Genomic DNA, 15,356 nt, shown 5'->3' on the forward strand with positions numbered 1-15,356 from the left:
TATCATAACAACAAGCTTGGGCACTGAAACCCTACGCCTCGGTGTTCACACAAGCTCACGCGTAGGTCCAAAGGTGATATTCAAGTAGAAAGTAGACGGGCCGGGAGTGGATCCCGAGCGCCGATCGCCGTTGCCGTACAGTGTCCGCGTTGTTCTCAAACGTTCCATTCGCTGCGTTGTCGCACCGAGCCCCGCACGGTGCCCAGATCGCATCATACATGGCGCTTGTGATCAAATCCGGGGGCGTTCCAAGACTTGATCCCCCAAGTCGCCCGCGTCAGTATACACCAGCGTTCTGAACCCCTCCCTCGGGATTGTGAGCTGTTCCTCACTCAATTGGATCAATTGCAAGTGACAATGGCATCGAGGCCCGACATTGACGATGAGGATCTCACCTTCCACTGCTGCGCGCCTCTTCGCGCCTCTTCGATGCTGAGGCCCATTGAAGTCGGCGATATTGGGTGAGTAGCCTCCCCTACCTAGGAACAAGCTGTGCTCCGCGCCCAATCCTTCCACCGGATTGAGCGAGGACACCTCTGACGTTATGGACGTGACAGCGGCCCAGGCCACGCCGGCAAATCGACGTTCCTCGCCTGGCCCATCTTCGGCCCCCTCCTCTTCCAGAATGAAACCAGCGACGCGCGGGACCACTGCGCGAATGAGAGGAGTACGTCGCACAGCTCACACCCGAATCCCGACCCTCGAAAGAATGAGTGACGGACACAACTAACAACGGCAATCGTCGCCGCGCAGCGTTCCTCTCCTACCTCCGCCTCTCCGTCTACATGTCCATCGTCGCCGTCGCCATCGTCCTCTCCTTCCACCTAAAGTCGGAGCCTAGCCAGCTCGAGCTGCGCATGGCCAAGCCTCTGGGCATCATCTTCTGGATCCTCGCCGTCGCGTGCCTGTGCCTCGGCATCGGCAACTACATCAGTGAGTCTCCTTCGCCATCTCTTCCCACAGCTTCCCCCGTCAATGGCAACGAGAGAGACCGAAAACCAGGGACCAGGACACACGCCTGACACGTTCAGAAACCGTAAACAAGTATAGTCGGAAAGCCGCCATCGTACAGACGGGTTGGCGGACGCAACTTGTAAGTGGTCACCCGGAACCCGGGATTTGGTGTGCTTGTGTTGGCCTACTGACAGATGCAGGTCCTTTCCATCGTGGCCCTCAGCATCATCGGGACCTGCGTTGTGCTGCTAGTCGTCGCCAAGATCACCGCCAGCACCCAACAAATAGACTCGTCAAACAGCGCGGCCTATGTAGCAGGCCACGTTTTGTAGTGAACAACTCAAAAAATCTCATTTGCCTATTGTATTTGCCGGGTTCCAAATGTTTCGTCTCGCCATTACCAGTCCATGCTGTTGTTTATCCCGTGGGTATATAAAGTCTATATCAAATACAGTCGGCACGAGACCTCTCCTGCCGCGGGGCCTGAAATGTAATCCTGTGAATGACGCCTCTCGCATTACCCCTTGAGTTTGCCGTCGGGCCTGCAAAACAGATCCTTTGCAGACCCGTCAATGTGATCCCTCTGCGACTCTTCTTTGCTGCAGCCGCCAACCTCCTCGCGCCACGTGAACATGTACTCCACCGCCATCTGGTACACGTGCCGCAGATTCGTGCCCTCGCCCTCCCAGTCGAGCAGCGGAAGATCGTTGGCGGGCGTGAGACTGTTGTTGTTCCGGAGCGTGTCCAGCGTCTGCACCAGCGACCCGAAGCCGCCTGCCGACTCTGACAGACTCGCCGTCTTCTTCCTCTCGCTCTCCTCCGTCTCGTATTCCTCGGGCGCCTGATAGAGTTCGCGGTGCACCGTCGCAAGGGTGGCCGCCGTCTCGGCGCTTGGGTACAGCGTGAAATAGCCTCGCAGCCGAGAGAGGCGCAAGACGTGCTCGAGCCAGGACGGGAACCTTTTGCTCACAAACTTCTCCGTCACCAGGTCCGGCGGCGGGTCGGCTCCGCGCGCATGCTGCAGCGCATCGACTTCCGACACGAGACCGTGCAGCTCGATCCACCTGTCGCCAAAGATGAGCATGGCGTTGCTGTTGGGCGCCTGCCATAGATACGACGTCTCTTCACCGTCGCCATCGTCACCCTCTCTCGTCGGCCGTACGAAGTCTACCTTGCCGTTCAGGTACGTAGAGGGCGACGCCATGCTGATGCCGAGAATACGCTGGTCCCATTTCTGGAGCATCGACAGGCGCGAGTAACGGTACTCCAACATGGTGTACTTGAGATCTAGGCTTGGTCAGCGAAACTACAGAACAACCGGTCGTGCGCCAAAACTCACAATGGAAGAAGCCCGGCGCAAGCTCGGCTTGCGGCGACAGGACAAGGATGTGAGAGTGCCTGGGCGTCGTTGGCCAGAATGACTCCAGGAAGCGGATGGAGCTCTCTTCCTCCGTCATGCGCTGCCGAGGGATCCTATGCCTCAGCGAGAGCATCTGCACGCGCCCGGGGTTCTGGACGTGCGGCGGCGGCCACCGAAACGTCTCGAGGAACTTGGCGGTCGCCGGCTCGACATCCTGCGGAAGCTCGATTGTGAGGTGGGGGATCGTGAAGGCGGTAAAGTCGGCGTCGTTGAGAGACTTGAGCAGCCGCAGCAGACTGCCGGAGCCGCTGGCCGGAGCCTGAATCAGGATGTCGACGCTGACCTGGTTCCACACCGCCAACGAGGCGCTGTCCAGTTTCGCCAACCATGAAAGGTGTGTCCATGCATTTGCCGGGAGCTCGATGAGCGGAGTGTTGAGACGTCTGGTCTCGTCTCTCATGCCCTTCATGAAGGGTAGGTACTCGTCATCGGAGCCGTCGACTATGATGGCTTGCGGGTGCATGTAGGTATAGATGTGGCGCATTGCGCGGAGGGCGGACTGCTCGAGTCGCGCATCGGTCGAGAGGGTCGGGAAGTCGGCTCGGGCATCGTGCCAGATGATGTAACAGGTATCGTCCACACCATTGATCTTCTTGAGTTCGTCCACATCCATGTCGCTCCTGCTCATGACTGCGAAATGCACATAGCTCCTCAGCTCGGTTCCCATCTTGCAGGCGAAGGGCAGCAGGTTCGAGAGGCTACGCAGGTTGGAGGCGGCGAAGAGGACGTTTTGGTTGACGGGCTGGCTCCCCTTGGTGGCGGCGATGGCGTGCAGCGAGGTAGCGAGATGGTGGAACTTGACGGGGCCGTTGTAGTCGTGGTGCTCGGTGCCTTGCGGAGCCGGCTGGCCCTTGGGTATCCGGCCGTTCTTGCGGAGCGTGGCATCGCGAGACTCTCGGGGGTCGTCGGGGTACGGGTAGATGTAGTTCGGAGGTCTCTGGCCGAAACCGAGGGAGAGATCGCTCAGCAGATACCAGAGGCCGCAGGCAATGAGGAGGAGGTAGGCCACGCGTCGAAAGAGGCGGCGGGACGGCATCTTGGCGGCGGGCTGCCATTGGGGGTTGCGGTTTCGAAGCAGGATGGGGTTCTTGATGGCGCTGGCGCCAGCGCGGTGGTGGTCGTCGTCCTTCTTGCCCATCTCTTCATCGCTGAGGAAAACGAGGGAGCGTAGTTGGCGCCATGGATCCGGCATGCTTCTCTATCGGGGGGGGGGGGGGGGGGGGGGGGAGGGGACGGAGAGGTGCAGCGGTGGGCGGGACGAGAGAAGAGGAGAGAAGTGTAGGGGACAAGAGTAAGGTTCGCGGGAAGCACACGTTCACCAAGGTGACTGCAGCAGGTTGGCTGGTTGCAAGTGAAGGGGGGAGGGTGATCCGAGGGTCGGGCGTCTCACATCTTCCCGTTGACGTCGGTGTTGGCTGCGTATCCGGCAAAGACCAAGATGCAGCAGAGGAGAACGAGGACGAGGACGGGACAGCGCAGCAGTTGAAACCGAAAAGAAGCGGACGGGTCAACGGGATGGCGGGATGGGATGGATGGGATGCGATGGGATGGTCGCAGTGGGTTGTCGCTATGTACGTAATGTGGGAAACAAGCAAAAGGTGGTCCCCTTTTCCTGGCCGTCCTCCCCTTCGTGTTCCCCTGGTGCCGGCAATTGATCAGCCAGACCAGATCCAGGGTCGCTGTGCTCCTTGCTGGGCCGGGCTGGGCTGGGCTGTGCAGCCGTGTTGCAGGTGTGAGCCAAGAGCTTGAGTGCTGTGGGTTCTCGAGTGTTGGCGGTGGATCTGTGGAGCTGTCCAGGACTCCAGGTGTGGTAGAGCTTGGATGGGAGGGACCTCTCGAGCGGAGCAGAAGCTGGGGCGTTGTGCTTTCAGTGCACTGGTCTTGCCACACGTGTAGGGACGGAGTTGTAGATGTGGTTGCATGTGCGAGAGACCGAGGGGTGAGGGAAGAGGAAATGTGGCATCAAGTGACATTAAGTGAGTTCGATTAAGGGGACGCGACCCAGTCGCCCATTCAGAAGGGGAGGGAAGCACGGACGAAGAAGCTTAACATTGTCCGGCTTGGCGTCCGTCCGCATCCGTCCCAGGAAACTGACAGCAACGGCATCCGCAGTGTTTTTGAGTGAGACCTGATGGATCTATCTTGTCGGCTGGCTGGTGCCGGTACTGGTGCTGGTGTTGGTGCTCTCAGTGTCTCATCCACATGGACAATGACGAGGATATGTCTGTATGTAGTGCGACCATGTATGTATTGTTCCTGAACCCAACCTTAGCGTGGCGCACTCAATTATACTACATATGTACGTACTGCCATAGTACGTAGGCAGGTACCGGCAAGCGGGGAAAGGCCCCCGCCCGGACTCTCTCTATCTCTCTCTCTTCGTCTGCCTGGCTGCAATACACTAGGCAGTCCCACTGTCAACGTGAGCAGGTACGTACCCTGCCATCAATGACTGACCTCAAATGCGGGGCGCCGGGCGGGAACTCGAGCCACACTGTGGCTACCCGTAGCAACGCCTTTTTCGAATTTTTTCTCAAGTGAAGCATTGGACTTGAACAGGGTCGGTCACGAAAGCAGCCCAGGCACATAATTTACGAGTAAGAAGCCATTTCCAAAACTCCAATTTTTGTCTCTCCCTCAGCCTTTGCATCCGCACTCAACAGACGTAAACATCACTACCGCATTCATACCCCAGAAACACTTTGCGCAACATGGGCAAGTCAAGACGAAACAGAGGCGGCCAAAGCCATCGCAAGGACCCCATCGCCAAAACCGTCAAGCCGCCCTCCGACCCCGAGCTCGCCGCCCTCAGGGAGAAGTCCATTTTGCCCGTCATCAAGAACCTGCAGAGCTCGGAGCCCAAGTCGCGCACCGCCGCCGCCGAGGCCGTCTCAAATCTCGTCTCCAATGAAAAGTGCCGGAAGTTGCTGCTGCGCGAGCAGATTGTCCACATCGTCCTCAATGAGACCCTCACCGACGCGAGCCTCGACAGCCGCGCCGCCGGATGGGACATTCTGAGGGTCCTCGCCGAGGAGGAGGAGGCCGACTTTTGCATTCATCTGTACCGCCAGGATGTTTTGAGTGCCATGGGTTTTGCCTCTCAGACTGTGAGTTACCCCCGCGCACTAATACGACTAGTTCAATGAGACGCAGTGGTGCTGACCATTCCCAGATCCTCGAAAATCTCACCAAGAGTCCTGCTATGAGCAAAGGACAGTTGAAGGCTACCTGGGCCATCACCGAGCCTGTCGTTGCCCTTTTGTCCGCCCTGGCTGAGGCCCAAGATGAGATCCTCGAGGCCATTGTGGCTATCGAGGGCATCAAGAACCTCCTTTTTGCCATCATCGCTTACGCCGACTCACCTCCAAGCATCTGCCTCGATGCCCTCTCCGCCCTCCTGACCCTGTCTGAGGACAACACCCGTCTCGCGCAGGACGTTGTCGCTGACGACAGCCCCAAGCCCCTCACAGCCTTGCTCAAGCTGCAAGGTGTACCTGGCGCCAAGGGTGTTTTGGCATGCGGTGTTTTGCACAACATTCTCACTACTCTGCAATGGTTCGACGGCACGCCCGACCAAAAGAGCCTGTCCGATGCATCCCTGATCCCGACCTTGTCCTCGGCACTCAGGGACGCCAAGCAGGAGTCTGACCTGCCGCCCAAGAGCCAGTGGTCCAACCCGACCGAGGTCCTTCAGCTGGCCTTGGAGATTCTGGCTGACATCGGAACGACCCTTCAGCAATCTATGCGGGGCGACAGCAAGAAGGACGGAGAGGAGTGGAACGGAATTGGCGACGAAGACGACACCGCCATGGACGAGGACGACAAAGACATGGAGCAGGGCTCCGGCGAGGAGGACAACGCCGAGGACGACGACGAGGATGACGAGTCAATGGACGAAGACGCGATGCAGGCCGACATGGACTTGGTCACTGGCGTGGACGATGACGACGAGGAGGAGGCAAGAATGGACGACCTGCCGACCCTGCGTGAGTTGGTACAACAAGCCGTCCCGCAGCTCATCAGCCTCGCGACCGCGTCTTCGCAGTCCGAGGATGCCGCACAGCTCCAGGCGCATGCCCTGTCCGCCCTCAGCAACATCGCCTGGTCCATTTCTGTTTTCGACTTCTCCGAAGACCACAACGCCGCCATCCTGAAGGCGTGGACACCCTCCGGCAAGGCCATCTGGGGCAAGGTCATTGTCCCCATTCTGGCCGCCAACACCGCCGACGTCGAGCTGGCGACCAAGGTGACCAGCCTTGCTTGGGCCGTCTCCCGAAGCTTGCCTGGGCGTGTGCCCCTGGGTGGCGACGAGCACAACAAGTTCATGGCCCTCTACCAGGCGACAAAGGGCCTTGCCCAACCGAACGCGAACGGCACCAACGGAGACAAGGCCAAGGACGAGGAGCCCGAAGACCCGTTCCAGGGTCTCGGCGTCAAGTGCATTGGCGTTCTGGGCCAGCTGGCACGGGACCCGGCCCCCATCGCACTCAACAGGGAGATTGGCGTCTTCCTCATCACCGTTGTCAACGCACTGCCCGAAACCCCCGCCGCCGACGCCGTCGAGGCTCTCAACCAGCTGTTTGACATTTACGGCGACGAAGAACTGGCGTGCGACAAGGAGGTCTTCTGGAAGGACAACTTCCTGCAGCACCTCGAGGCCGCTCAGCCCAAGGTCAAGGCGTTGGTGAAGACGATTGACAAGAGGACGCAGCCCGAGCTGCGTACTCGCGCCGACGAGGTTGTCTTGAACCTCGGACGGTTCATCCAGTACAAGAAGAAGAAGCAGCCATGAAAAGGGGGGGAGTTGACGGAGAAATGGGCAGCTAAAACTTTTCTAAACTGGTGGGGTGTCCATATGCTTTGGCTTATCACGAAGGCTCTCAAGTTTGTTGGGAGAAATCGGAGAATGGACGCGTGGGCAGGATGTCAAAAGGTACATGTTTTAGAATCATGAAAGCATATTCACGAGACAACGGACAGGAGGGAAAGGTGCTTACCTGGCTGGATGAAGCCCTCGAGCGGGGATAGAAAAGTTTTTTTTGGGGGGAGGACACGAGCATTGCACTTCTGACATAGTTAGGGACATAACCGCGGTGTTCAATATCAAACTCACTGGCTCGTTGATGTAACCATGCTGCTGCGCCCCGCGTGATCGAGAAAAAAAAACCCGTAGTAGTCGAGACCTGTCACGTTATAACGAAGACCCCTTTCCCAAAAACACCCGCCACCCGTAGAAGAAATATGCAAACCCGTGGAACCCATGCAACCGTCACCGCAGGCTTCAGCCGATGGGCTTCATCTTCTTCTTCTTCTTCCCGTCGCCCGACTTGCCCTTTTGGAAATCCCGCCAGCTGCTGATACGCTGGTCCCGCGTGGCCTCCCAGTCCTGCTCGTGCTGCCTCTTGCGCTTGCGCTGCTCAATCTCCTCCTCCTCCTTCTTCTGCTCGCGGCCCTCCTCCTGCATCTGGGCCTTCATCTGCCGCCGCCGGCGGTGCTCGTTGTCGATGAGCACGTCTCGCGCCTTGTCGCGCCACTTTTTCGCAAACTCGTCCGTCTTGAGCTCGGGGCTGTCGACGGTCCACTTGTTTTCGCGGATCAGCAGCATGCGCGCGTCCGCAATGGCCTCGTCGAGGCGCTCGCGGTGCTTCTCGTCCATCAGCTCCGTCTGTGCCTTCTTGAGACGGTCGAAGGCGTCCGGCGCCAGCGGGTTCTTTGTCTTATCCGGATGGATCAGGAGGGACTTTTTGCGGTAGGTGACTTTGATGTCGGACTCGGGGACACCGGGCTGGAGATCGAGGACGGCATAGGCGTCTAACCTGAAGGCCTTGAGGATTCTGTCGATTTCCGCATCCTGTTCAAGGGAGGGGGCCGCTTGTTAGTACTGGTCTTGTGACTTTGCTGCCGGGCTTGTTTGCCGGCGCATTTACCTTGTCAAACTCCTTTGCCTCAAGCTCGAGCGCGTCGAGCGCATCCTTCTCCTCTTTGACGTCTGGCGTTGCCATGACGAGGTTCACGGTTCTATTAATCGGGATCTAGCACACGTGTGTCGTGTTGAAAGGTGACTTGGTGGTGGTGGTTTTGTAGGGTGGAAGGTTAGCGAGGTTGAGCACGAGGCGAAGGTGCTGTGACAAGCCACATGGGCCCGCTGAAGATCCCTGTTGATAAGCACAAAACCCACGAGGCTAAGATAAGATAGCGATAAGAAATTTCTCTCCCGCCCGCCCAAATTTTCGAAGACGGGTTCGCCAGCTCTTGGGTGCTCGCTCTGCTTGTTTCGCAACTCGCTGAAAACCATTTTCACGGGCCAATCGACCGCACACACGGCCTCGCCAGATTTTCCAAGTCACGATGCCTCGTCGCGCAGCATCGCCCGCGCCCTCCGAGGGAGAGGTCGACATTGCCGACTCTCTCTTCGCCACGAACGCCAGCGACAACGGGAGCGACGATGGACAGAACGCCGGAGGCTTCGACTTTGACGTTGACGGGATCCTGAACGGCAACGAGGGAGGGCAGGCCGAGGACGATGGCGACGAAGCCTTCATTGCGCTGCAGCAGGCAGCTTCGTTCCGCAAGTCGTCCAACCTCAAGGGAAAATCAGTCAAGAAGGGCGGTGGTTTCCAGGCCATGGGTATGTCGATGCAGGCGTGCCTATCGTTTGTCGGCGCGAATCTAACCAGCCCACAGGTCTGAATGCGAACCTCCTCCGCGCGATTACGAAAAAGGGATTCTCCGTCCCCACGCCGATTCAACGAAAGACGATCCCTCTGATCTTGGACCGCAAGGATGTCGTGGGCATGGCGAGAACGGGTTCCGGAAAGACTGCGGCCTTTGTCATTCCCATGATCGAGCGCCTCCGCGCCCACAGCGCAAAGGTCGGCACGCGCGCCCTCATCATGTCGCCGTCTCGTGAGCTTGCGCTCCAGACTCTCAAGGTTGTCAAGGAGTTCAGCAAGGGAACGGACCTGAAGTGCATCTTACTCGTCGGTGGTGACAGCATGGAGGACCAGTTCAGCATGATGTCGTCAAACCCGGATATCGTCATCGCCACGCCCGGTCGTTTCCTCCATCTCAAGGTCGAAATGGGTCTGGACCTGTCGTCCATCAAGTACGTCGTCTTTGACGAAGCCGATCGTCTGTTCGAAATGGGTTTTGCTGCCCAACTTACCGAGATTCTTCACGCTCTCCCTCTGTCGAGGCAAAGTCTGTTGTTCTCTGCGACGTTGCCGGCCTCCTTGGTCGAGTTCGCCAGAGCTGGTCTGCAAGACCCCAACCTTGTGAGATTGGACGCCGAGACCAAGGTCTCCCCCGATCTCGAGAGTGCCTTCTTCTCCGTCAAGGGAGCCGAAAAGGAGGCTGCTCTGCTTCACATCCTCAGTGACCTCATCAAGATGCCGCAAGGTACACCCGACGGAATTCCCCTGGATGTTGTGCCGTCGAAGAAGCGGAAGCGCGAGGGCGAAGGCAGAGGAAAGCCGACAGAACACTCAACCATTATTTTTGCAGCTACGAAGCATCACGTCGAGTACCTGGCGCAGCTGCTGACGAAAGCCGGTTACGCTGTGTCGTACGTCTACGGTTCGCTCGACCAAGAAGCCCGTCGCATCAACACCGAAAACTTCCGCAACGGACGAGCCAACATCCTGGTGGTGACGGATGTCGCGGCCAGAGGTATCGATATTCCCGTGTTGGCCAACGTCATCAACTACGACTTCCCTCCTCAGCCCAAGGTCTTTGTGCATCGTGTCGGACGTACGGCTCGTGCTGGTCAGAGGGGTTGGGCTTACAGCATTGTGCGCGAACTCGACACCCCTTACCTTCTGGATCTCCAGCTCTTCCTCGGCCGCAGGCTGGTGGTGGGCCACGAGATCGAGAGCCCATCCTACGCCGAGGACGTTGTCGTTGGTGGACTTCGACGTGACAGAATCGAAATCCAGATGGAGTGGATGGAGAAGGTTCTGAAGGAGGAGTCTGACATTGAGGCCCTACGCAAAGTCTCTACAAAGGCCGAGAAGCTGTACCTCAAGACCCGCCACTCTGCGTCCAGCCAGAGCGCAAAGCGAGCTCGCGAGCTGGTAGGAACCAAAGGATGGCATTCGCTGCATCCTATTTTTGGCGCGGACATCAACAACGCCGAACAGGCGCGCAACGAGATGATGGCCAAGATTAGCGGTTTCAGACCAGCCGAGACCATTTTCGAGATTGGAAGGGGAGGAAAGGGCTCAAGCAATGAGGCGGTGGAAGTCATGAAGCAGCTGAGGAAACGCATTACACCACACCGTGGTAACAAGGAGAAGAAGGTCGACTCTGACGACGAGATGGAGGACTTGGGTGACGCCGCGAACGACTCAGATGACGGATCCGACGACGAGGCGAATGCTGATGCCATGGAGGCTTACAACTCTGACGGCGACGAAGACGACGATGACGGGTTCGAAGTCACGGTTACCAACACTGGCGACAAGAAGAAGAAGCCGGATTCCTGGAAGGATTCGGAGGTCTTCATGTCATACACGCCGAGAACAATCAATGCCGCCGAGGAGCGCGGTTACGGTGTCACATCAGGCGCCCAGATGTCAAGTTTCGTCGAAGCGGCCCGCGACCTCACGATGGATCTCACAAACGACGATACGGCCAAGGGCTTTGGCGAGCCGTCGCGCGCCAAGGGCATGCGCTGGGACAAGAAGCAGAACAAGTACGTGGCGCGCCAGAACGACGAGGACGGTTCCAAGGGCTCCAAGTACGTGCGCGGCGAGAGCGGTGTCAAGATCGCAGCCAGCTTCCAGAGCGGACGTTTCGACCGATGGCGCAAGGCCAACCGCCTAGGACGGATCCAGGTGGGCGGGCTAGAGAAGGCCAACGTGCCGGAGCTGCCGGCGAACCACAAGTACAAGCACAAGCAGGAGAAGGCACCGAAGCAAGCAGACAAGTTCCGCGACGACTACGAGGTGCGCAAGAAGCGCATCGCCGAGGCCAAGGAGAAGCGCGTGGGCCAGTACAAGGACGGTGCGGGCAACCGCAAGGAGATCAAGGGCGTCGACGATATCCGCAAGGCGAGGTGGGAAAAGCAGAAGCGCATGGAGAAGAACGCGAGGCCGGCGCGGAGGAAGTAGGCTCTGTAACGGTCTCAGGAGAGGAACTATGTTGGCATTTAATCAAAAAAGCGTTGTGTATGAATGAGGATTTCGTTTCTATCGCTCACTGTGCCATGATATCCGAGGCCACGCCTCCTGTAGTTCTCGGTCGTCTCGTGAACGATGCCCGGCATGCGGGCTCTGTGCCGGTGTTTCCACCCCTACAATGCCGGAGCCGACGGACCCAAACTTGTTTGGAAGATTGTGACGGTGACGTAAGGCAGGTCTGGCTCCCGTTCGGCGTTGGTTGCAATATTGACAAAACAGGATATCGGCATGGCTTCCTGAGCATAGCCTCCCTCCCTTTAGTACACAACAACAATTTTTCTGAGTCGGAAAGTATCAGCTTCTTCATTTAATTACCAAACATTACGCAACAATGGCGAAACCAACCGCCCGGAAACGGTGTCTTCTATGGGACTACACCAACACGCGTGACCACCCGGACGCAATCGATCAGCTCTTCCCGCCCACCTCGACGGTCTCGCCGGACTCCTCCGCGGCAAGCACAACTACCACAGCCGCGTCCCCGTTCAAATCAGTCCACAATTGGAATACCTGGTACCCGCCCGAGCTCAAGGGCCGCCTGCCCTTCCGGCCCATGATCCGCACGCGGGCGCAGCTGGACGCGGAGGAATGGGACTGGATCCGCGACTCGGACGCCGAGGTCGTGCACTACCTCAATGAGCCGGAGCGGCAGGGCATCTCGCCGCGGGACGCCGCGGCGTGGTGGCTGTGCAAGGTCGTGCCGGAGCTGCGGGACAAGAGGGGGAAGAAGCTCGTCGGGCCGGCTTGCGCGAGCGACGAGGCCGGCGAGAGGTGGCTTGCAGAGTTTATGGAGGTCGTCTGCGGCGACGGCGACGGGGTTACGAAGGGGGGTGGGGACAAGGGGCCGGACTTTCTGGGGGTCCATTATTATAGCGGCGACGTCGAGCATGCCAAGCGCTACATCACGGCCATGTGGGAGCGGTATCGGCTTCCGCTGAACGTTTCAGAGATTGCATCCATCAGCCGCGACGAGAAGGAGGTTGAGCGATTCACGGTCGAGTTGAGCGACTGGATGGACGAGAAGGAGTGGATCGATGAGTACGGGTGGTTTGGGTGTATGGCGCATTGCGCTGATGACTTTGTTAGTCCCGCTGCGCAGCTGATGGACGAGAAGGGAGGGTTCAACCCGCTCATGAGGCGGTTGATGAGGCAGAAGTCCCCGGATTGTGGTTGAAGAGAGATGGGTTGGGGGGCAGAGAGAACGAGAGAGAATGCGAATAACTGGTCAATGGAATGTTGTAAGTAAGGTCGACAATCACTCAGGACATGACTCTTGAGAATCACACCCTCGGGTTGCAGTACAATGACTTACCTACAAGGGCTCTATAACATTATGACTTTTGATTGTATAAGCAAGAGAAGGTAATGCATTGCCTGAAGATTCAATGCAAAGCCGCCGTTTTATGAAGTCATGGTCTTTGCTGAAGCCAGATACATGTGTGACTCTCCCACTCAGGAACTCAGCTCCCTGCTTCGTTTTCGTTCTCTGTTTCCTCCAGTTCCTCATGTTCGTCGTTAACGCTATTATTTTCCGGGCGGTTTCCTTCTCGAAGATGTCTTCTGGCCTCCATGAGGGCTTTGCCCAGCCGATTTTCACCCCAGTTTTCCCGATTGGCCATGGCGTTCTTTTCGGTGTATCCGATCCCCCATACGCGATCACGGCTCGCCGCCTCGACCAACAATTTGTTACCGGTAGCCATCAGCACCGCCTTTAGATGCGGGTTTTGGTCAAATTTGGCAACATTCCCCATTTCCACGACCCGGCTCTTGACTTCGTCCCACCTCGTATCCTCGAAGTCCACTGTGCCCTTGCCCAGCTTCTTCTGCTCTTTTGGGTCCTTCTCGTTTATGATCCGCGCCTGCCGTAGAGTGTCGCCAAAGCAGGCTGCTTTGCAATACATCATAAACTGCTCGGCGCAGTTAACGATGACGCTGCCGTGGGGGTCGTCTAAGTCGACTTCCCGGCCGAGAAGGGCGGATATGTCACGCTTTGGGACAGTGAAGGCGGATGGATGCCATTGGCAAAACTCGCGTCATTTGTGTCCTGCATGAGGCAGGTAGAAGAAGACAGGCCGATCTCCTTCTGGTGCCATGGGTCTGGGACTACATTTGGGTTGACAGTGTGTGTTATTTCGGCCAGGCTTTTTGGTCTTGGTCGGAGACATGGTGTCGCTCGGTAAGTGTAATTATTAAAGTATATATACTAATAACCAGGAGTTTACCCTCTACTTTTTCTTTCTTTTGGGTAGAAAATTTATAATCTCAAAGAAGTCAGGGAATGTGATGTCCCTTTTCTCAAATACGTATCTAGACTGCGCCGCAGTTGACAAGAGATATTCGAGCTCGATTTGGACTATGAATTACAGCTCATCCGCGCGGCTGTACTGCTTTCGGAGATGGTTGCCTGCTCGATGACTCCTGGCCGCCCATCAGGCCAACCGGGTTGCGTACCAAAGCCACACTGATGCATGCTTATCTAAAGGATATGAGTCGAGGCCTCTTATCAAAACGATCACAAAGTAGAGCGCAGTCTGACTTCATGATCAAACGGCGGAGCGATTTGGGATGTAATTAAGGACCTTGAAGCGCTGCTATTTGATCTCAAGACCAGACATACTCCCTGTTAGCTTTCGACACGGCGATGGTAAACGCTGAGTTCTTTACCTTTCCCAAAGACGAAAAATAGCTGCAGTATGTGAATTGGGGTAACAGTGCCAGGTTTTTATCACATTCTAATGCTCCAAAAGCAAGGGGTCATGAAGAAGTGGCTTATGAATATGCGCAGCGAATCATGTTGCATTTGATGACAGTCTGAAACAGTCAACAATAATTAAACAGCTGGTTTAATGACTGATTAAACATCTTTTTGACCGCAAAAAAACAAGAGATAGGACTATTCAGAGAAGATTCCTGAGCTATATGACTGTCCAAGGGAGTAGAACGAAGACGGTTGCAGTGATTATCAGCACAACGACCCTGATGATTTAGGAATCTACAAAAAAATGCTCCAGATGATGCCTTGGCAGATCTAAATACCAAATACGTCATGATTCTCCTACCGTTACCGTTAAGGTTTATCGACTGCCTCGCAAAACAAACAGCTAACGAAGCGGGGAAGACGGAAATGCTTGTCACCAGCTCATACCAGACACGCGAAGAGCTGACAAAGTCCACCACTACAGAAAGCCCAAGGTGTGTGAGCAGACAAGGTCCGAACGAGAATTCGGAAATGTTTGCAGTCATAGGTTCGGGATGTCGGACTAACGGCACGGGCCAAACATTCAGCAAACGTTCGCTGCCACCACGGAGACATCGCGAATCTCAGCACACAGGTATAGGAACTAATACCCTTTGAGATCTTTCACTAACCTTGAGAGGTAGAGAGATTTGATTTAATGAAATAACGTTGGAAATGTAAAACCTACAACAGGATGCTCATTAATCCTGGTCTTGGCTCCGCGACCGCGCTACAAGTATTGGCAGTAATCAACCCACTCTGTCTTGGCCACCGCAGATTATACGGGGAAAACGGTGACGGAGGGGACTTAGGAGTTCTGATCATTAGATTCAACGGAGCATTGTATGTTTCAGCTCTAGTTGGGCGCTGCACGAGTCAATCGTATGGAGCTGGGAATGACTCGCAGGCTTCGGATCCCTGAGAGCATCACTACAAACGAGCTCCTTGGAGGGCAGTGCGCTGGAACCGGAGTCGACGGCAACTGGGGCAAACGGATAGGATCCATACATTGTCACTTGTAAAGTAGAGCTAACCGGATAAGCGTAAATCATAGGGGAGAAAATGA

General features: G+C 56.6%; 7 protein-coding genes across 7 annotated transcripts; 4 read left to right on the forward strand and 3 right to left on the reverse strand.

The window, feature by feature from the left end:
• Nucleotides 1-357: 357 nt before the first annotated feature.
• Nucleotides 358-1,286, forward strand: ColSpa_07656 (uncharacterized protein; the record flags this gene model as incomplete). The annotated part of the gene is made up of 5 exons (XM_049273868.1): nucleotides 358-461; nucleotides 558-667; nucleotides 754-933; nucleotides 1,032-1,093; nucleotides 1,155-1,286. 5 exons carry the CDS (start codon nucleotides 358-360, stop codon nucleotides 1,284-1,286), a joined length of 588 nt encoding a protein of 195 aa, XP_049129825.1.
• Nucleotides 1,287-1,471: 185 nt separating this feature from the next.
• ColSpa_07657 (uncharacterized protein) lies at nucleotides 1,472-3,566 on the reverse strand (the record flags this gene model as incomplete). Its single annotated transcript, XM_049273869.1, has 2 exons — nucleotides 1,472-2,241; nucleotides 2,294-3,566. 2 exons carry the CDS (start codon nucleotides 3,564-3,566, stop codon nucleotides 1,472-1,474), a joined length of 2,043 nt encoding a protein of 680 aa, XP_049129826.1.
• Nucleotides 3,567-5,085: 1,519 nt separating this feature from the next.
• Nucleotides 5,086-7,166, forward strand: ColSpa_07658 (putative aryl-alcohol dehydrogenase AAD14; the record flags this gene model as incomplete). The annotated part of the gene is made up of 2 exons (XM_049273870.1): nucleotides 5,086-5,481; nucleotides 5,547-7,166. 2 exons carry the CDS (start codon nucleotides 5,086-5,088, stop codon nucleotides 7,164-7,166), a joined length of 2,016 nt encoding a protein of 671 aa, XP_049129827.1.
• A 489-nt stretch (nucleotides 7,167-7,655) lies between these two features.
• On the reverse strand, nucleotides 7,656-8,376 carry ColSpa_07659 (J domain-containing protein spf31; the record flags this gene model as incomplete). Its single annotated transcript, XM_049273871.1, has 2 exons — nucleotides 7,656-8,225; nucleotides 8,302-8,376. 2 exons carry the CDS (start codon nucleotides 8,374-8,376, stop codon nucleotides 7,656-7,658), a joined length of 645 nt encoding a protein of 214 aa, XP_049129828.1.
• A 346-nt stretch (nucleotides 8,377-8,722) lies between these two features.
• Nucleotides 8,723-11,484, forward strand: ColSpa_07660 (ATP-dependent RNA helicase DBP10; the record flags this gene model as incomplete). The annotated part of the gene is made up of 2 exons (XM_049273872.1): nucleotides 8,723-9,002; nucleotides 9,059-11,484. The coding sequence occupies 2 exons, from the start codon at nucleotides 8,723-8,725 to the stop codon at nucleotides 11,482-11,484; spliced, it is 2,706 nt and encodes a 901-aa protein (XP_049129829.1).
• A 400-nt stretch (nucleotides 11,485-11,884) lies between these two features.
• On the forward strand, nucleotides 11,885-12,727 carry ColSpa_07661 (uncharacterized protein; the record flags this gene model as incomplete). The annotated part of the gene is made up of 1 exon (XM_049273873.1): nucleotides 11,885-12,727. The coding sequence occupies one exon, from the start codon at nucleotides 11,885-11,887 to the stop codon at nucleotides 12,725-12,727; it is 843 nt and encodes a 280-aa protein (XP_049129830.1).
• A 286-nt stretch (nucleotides 12,728-13,013) lies between these two features.
• ColSpa_07662 (N-glycosidase R617) lies at nucleotides 13,014-13,454 on the reverse strand (the record flags this gene model as incomplete). The annotated part of the gene is made up of 1 exon (XM_049273874.1): nucleotides 13,014-13,454. The coding sequence occupies one exon, from the start codon at nucleotides 13,452-13,454 to the stop codon at nucleotides 13,014-13,016; it is 441 nt and encodes a 146-aa protein (XP_049129831.1).
• Nucleotides 13,455-15,356: the final 1,902 nt, after the last annotated feature.

This window comes from Colletotrichum spaethianum, assembly GCF_022836535.1.
Source record: "Colletotrichum spaethianum MAFF 239500 DNA, contig19, whole genome shotgun sequence".
Taxonomy (NCBI): domain Eukaryota; kingdom Fungi; phylum Ascomycota; class Sordariomycetes; order Glomerellales; family Glomerellaceae; genus Colletotrichum; species Colletotrichum spaethianum.